General features: G+C 33.2%; 1 protein-coding gene across 5 annotated transcripts in view; it reads right to left on the reverse strand.

Annotated features, from left to right (window-relative positions):
- EHBP1 (EH domain binding protein 1) overlaps positions 1-5,000 on the reverse strand; it is a 345,468-nt gene that overhangs the window by 35,750 nt on the left and 304,718 nt on the right. The window contains exon 21 of one of the 5 annotated variants that reach the window (XM_087436680.1): positions 1-82. This exon is cut by the window's left edge and continues 1,708 nt beyond it. The exons of the other annotated variants lie outside the window; for them this stretch is intronic. Coding sequence (XP_087292806.1) covers positions 1-82 — 82 coding nt within the window. The remainder of the gene's footprint in view (positions 83-5,000) is intronic. 5 annotated transcript variants of the gene reach the window in all.

Below are 5,000 nucleotides of genomic sequence, written 5' to 3' on the forward strand. Positions count from 1 at the left end.
TAATACCAATTGTAGTCAACTTTTAATGAAGCCAGATAGCAACGAACTACTATCTTGATCTCACTGGTAATGTAGAGTGGCTCTGTAATAAAAAAAGAAAAAATTACTGAAAATAGGCTTGATTAACTCAGTTTAAAAATAAGCCTTGAGGACAATTATGAATGATATACATAAGTTCTTATTCTTTAAGCTGACAGGAAGCATGTTATTTACAATTCAAAAACTTGTGGGACTATAATTCTATCCAAAGGCACACGTGGAACCCAGTTTATTTGACACTCTGACCCTGAGAGAACTCCACAGCAGCTTCCTCGGCAGGAAGGTAACACTGCAGTAAGCCAGCCAAAGCTGCTGCCATCCAGGCCAGCCGCATTCTCTTCTGCACTAAGTACAATGTATCTGGGGATCTGGCTTCTTGATAATATAGCCATCAGGCATCTTCTCTCCACAACTGCAGACTTCACTGAAGATAATAAAGAGCAGCTACATCTATAGCATGGGCAAAACCAACTCAGCTTTCCTTCAAACTAACAAACTCCTTGCATGAATACTACCCATTGCCTTCCATGAGAAAAAGACATGATGAATTTGGATTACCAAGAGATTAAAAACAGATAACTATCCATCTGGAAGGAGTTTTATATCAGGAACAAAAGAAGAATAATAGAGGAGGTATTTAAGTATATTCCGAATTGGATCATTTTCTGTGCCAACTAATTACTAGTGCAGGTACGGTTTTTAAAGTGGTATAGTCAAAGGGGAAATTTGTGGACCATCTGCTTCAGAATCAAAGAGAATGCAAAAATGCAGATTCTCAGATCCCACCTCCCATGTACTACGTCAGAATGTGGGAATGGGGGAAGAGGGTGGGAGCAGGGCCGAGAATATGCAAATTCACCAGGTAATTCTGATACATACTGAAGTTTGGGAACACTTCTTTAGTGTACATACAATTTCAGAAGTAATATCAAGCTAATTCTAAAAATATAAATTTCACTAACACTATGACATAAATTTCATTAGGTTGAAAACAACCCAAACTATTAAAATCCATTTATTCTCTTATTTTACTGAAGTTATTCTCTGCCTTTACTGAATGAAAGCCAGTCTGTGTTGGAGAGTGTTAACAAAGTATTTACTTTTTTCTTGCTAACAAATAAAAATTATTTTCATGTACTTGATAGGTAAATTTTTAGTTGAATCTGTGTTTTTACCAATCACTCTTACTTGGTTTTGGGAGACAATATTGTGGGGAAAAAAAGACCATGAGAGAGAAGAGGTCCTTCCCATACATCATATCTGATCTTGATGATATATAACATATTCTTCTTTCCTTTAAGATACAGTTAAAAGAAATTTTACTTCCATAAAATCTTTCATCTCAGAAAACAAGCTTAGTAAAAATTTCTATGAGCCATTAAATTCTACAGTCAAGTGGGGAAGAAGAAGAAAGAGAGGAGAAAAAAAGAGAGAAGCTATGCGTAGAGCTAAAAGTGAAATAACCAGTCAAAACAAAAGGCTATTCAAATATTTCACAGAGATAGCTCCCATATATACTTTTATAAATTAAGGTAGATTATCAAATAAATACATTTTTTAGAAATAAGTTCTATAAAGTCAACTTAAAATAACAGATGTATCTTTTGTGACCAATTCCCTAAAATATTCATTTTTAAAAAACTAAAATGCTTTACAGGCATCAAGATAATATTATCTCATTTTTCATTAATAGATTTTAGAATAACACTTCCTCCTAAATATTTTAACTCCTTACACAGTGGAGATGCAAATTCTAAAATATAAAATTAAATGCTTTTGAAGGACACTGAGCTCCCTCTGGTGAAGGCATAACAAGTTTATTAAGTAAGCACCACCTCTGGAATTATAATCCCCTCTGGCTTCTTCCGCTGAGTTTATTGGTTCAATTTTCATAACCATGAGCATCATTAGGGCAATGCAGTAATTAAGAGTTGTTAGAAAGTGAATTCTCAAACTGCAGATTAGAAAATTAAACTATTTCCTGATTACATATTAATGGAGCACAACAATAGCAGTTGCCATAAGCTTGGAAGGCAACCAAGGGATAAATCTGTGTACTTAATTACCATAAACAATGGCTGCATAGAAATGAAGTTTTATGCACATTCCCTTCTGTAATATGTCTGATATCAGTACACACTTGACAATTCTTGTTCAATTATCTCTATTATTTAATGCGCTGTGAACGGCTCTGTGTAAATAAAATTAACCACCCCAATTACTTTGAATTCATCTAGGGACGACGTAATAAAAAATGTGAAGAATTCTGCATGCCTATTAATCTAAAACATTACAGAAGCTTTTCCATATTCTCTTGTCTATATTTATTTTGTCTACACTTATTTTACTGCTCTAATTCAATTACATTTACCATTGGTGGTCAATAGAGTTTTTGTTATTTAATTAATCTTTATATAGCACCATAAACATGTTCATTATCTGGTAATATTTATAGGGTCTCAAATAGTGACTAGAGCCTATTTAATAACTAACTGAATTTATATCTAACTGAACTTATAAGCCTGTGTCTAATCATTAGAAACATTAAAAAATATGCAGACCAAATATATAATTAGAATTCAGTTTGGAATGAAACTTTTTTGGGGGGTAGAAATGAGAAAATATAGATGAAAGAAAATCAGAGAGAGATATGCAGAGTATGAGTATACACATGACCCTTAGAAAAATTTTTAATGCTGGAATAGTATTTTGAAGTTTGCACTGAATATCTATGAGTCACAGCATCCAAAATCCATCTTTCATTCATAGAATACATTAGTTGTAGCACAGAAGGCACACTGTTTTCATAACAAGGCAATTCTGTCTTTGTAATTGTTTAATGTTGGTCATTATGAAGAGAAAATAAATCAGTGAGACTGAAATTATATTACTCTATACTTGGATCACACAAATGATTTTTCTTTTTTATACCTTCTGCACATGCCTTTTTTCTTACTCATTCACTGAGCAAATCTTTTATTATCATATATTGTATTTCAGGTACATAAGTACCTGAAACCTGAAACATAAAACCCTCTGGAAATGTAATAATTTTAAGTATTTAGACTCTAATCAAGAGATGTGACACTGAACTAATGCTCTTCTAATGTACCGATAAACTAACCTTTTTTTAATAGCTGAGATTACATTTTCATATTGAAACAGATCAAGATCACATTTTTAAGAGTAAAATTAAGGAGCTTTAATAAAGGAAATGTACATACATATCCAGTGTCATAAATTGTAAGCTGCTAATATAAAATAATTACATTAATTTAGAAGTCAGTCACTTAAAATTTTAGTTTTACTTTCAACATACCTCAGAAAACTGTCTTCAGGTATTCATTAATAGCTGATCCTACACTGAAAACTACTCTCTGCTATAATGCTCAAATTTCAGAGCCTTCTAAAGATTAGCAAAGAGCCAGACACTTCTTTTAAAGAGAAGCTTGTTTTTATTTCTCTGATTATTCCAAATGAGGATGTTTTGCAGCCTGATTTTCATATATATTACATTGTGATGACCAGAGTTGACCAGAATAGAGAAATAATGTTAAGAGGAACCTGAGCCTGTTGGGTCTCTAACGGGTCAAATGGGTTGATTAAATGACTTTTTTCATAAGCTAAATGAACATTGATTGCTCTGTTTCTCCTGCGTTACTAATTATAAATCACGAAATGGTGATAAGAGGGTCCAGAGAATTAGTAATAAGACCCCAGGAAAATCAGAAATTCACCTCTAAGAAGATGAGAGATGAAACAGAGTTCATGTCATGTAGTATCTAGAAGTTGGGTTCCAGAGCCATCACTTAACTCCTGGCTCTAACACTTGAGAACTGTATGAGTTGGGCTACTTCCTTCTCTGAGCCTCAGTTTCCTCACTGAAAAACGTAATTATTAACAGTCCTGGTTATTAATAGAACCTATCTCACAGGGTCACTGTGACTCCAAACAAGGAAATGATGCATGTAAAGCATTTTCCATAGAGCCAGACATATACTAAGTATGCAATAAATATTGACCATTATTGTCATCTTTAGGTAAAGATAATGGATAATTCTGGAGATTCAAAGGAGAAAGTTACCAGAAACAACTCAAAAATTTTGTTTGTATTTTTTTGTGGGCCCAATTCCCTGCTTTAAAGCAACTTTAATACTACATTTGGTTCCTCAAAGGATGAGGTAAAGAAACATTCTGGGAAATGTGTAAAAATGTTACTTCTTTTAAGTCGTATTTTCCCGAAGAATATTTAATATTTTTAAATGGTCACTTAGATTTTTGTAGTGGATAGTCTACAGAAAGCTACAGAATCACTATTTTTGGTCCAAGAACTTAGGTTATCACGATCATCTTATTCAGTGCTTAAAGGTTACAAAGGTGCAAGATGCGATTTTATTGTAATTTCCTCCCCCCCAATGTTTATTTTTGCTCTCAAAACATAACTAGAATAGTCACTTTTTTAAAAAAACCAAATCATTTGTTTAAAACTCTACAGTTCTATAGTAAGAAAGTCTGAAAACCACCAAATGAAAACAGATTGGGAATGGAAAAGAAACACCATTCATTATAGTAACACTATTCGCAGCATGAGTAAAAGGGTCCATTAACATTTCCGTTATAAACTCCATTTTTTCAAGCATTACAACATTGCTGGTATGGATCTGCTAGTGACAATGTCAGCTTGCAACACATATGTTTCTAACTAATAAGTTTTACTGTTCCCAAAGAACTAATCATTACAAACTGCGGGTGCTAGAAATTTAAAAATTCCTCCTCTGCAACAATTAAAAAAAAACAAAAACGTTAAGAGCTGATGGAAAAACATTCTCTAGCATTTGCATAAGGATTTTACAGATCTCAAGGTGGGACGGCAGAAAACACACAGACACACAGTATTGTTATTTAGTATTCAGACTATCACTGATTTAGGATTACTCAATTTTGGAAGGAACCAGGCATAT

The sequence above is a fragment of the Ceratotherium simum genome, chromosome 11 (genome assembly GCF_057802395.1).
Source record: "Ceratotherium simum simum isolate JZ-2026a chromosome 11, ASM5780239v1, whole genome shotgun sequence".
In the NCBI taxonomy this organism is placed as follows: Eukaryota; Metazoa; Chordata; class Mammalia; order Perissodactyla; family Rhinocerotidae; genus Ceratotherium; species Ceratotherium simum.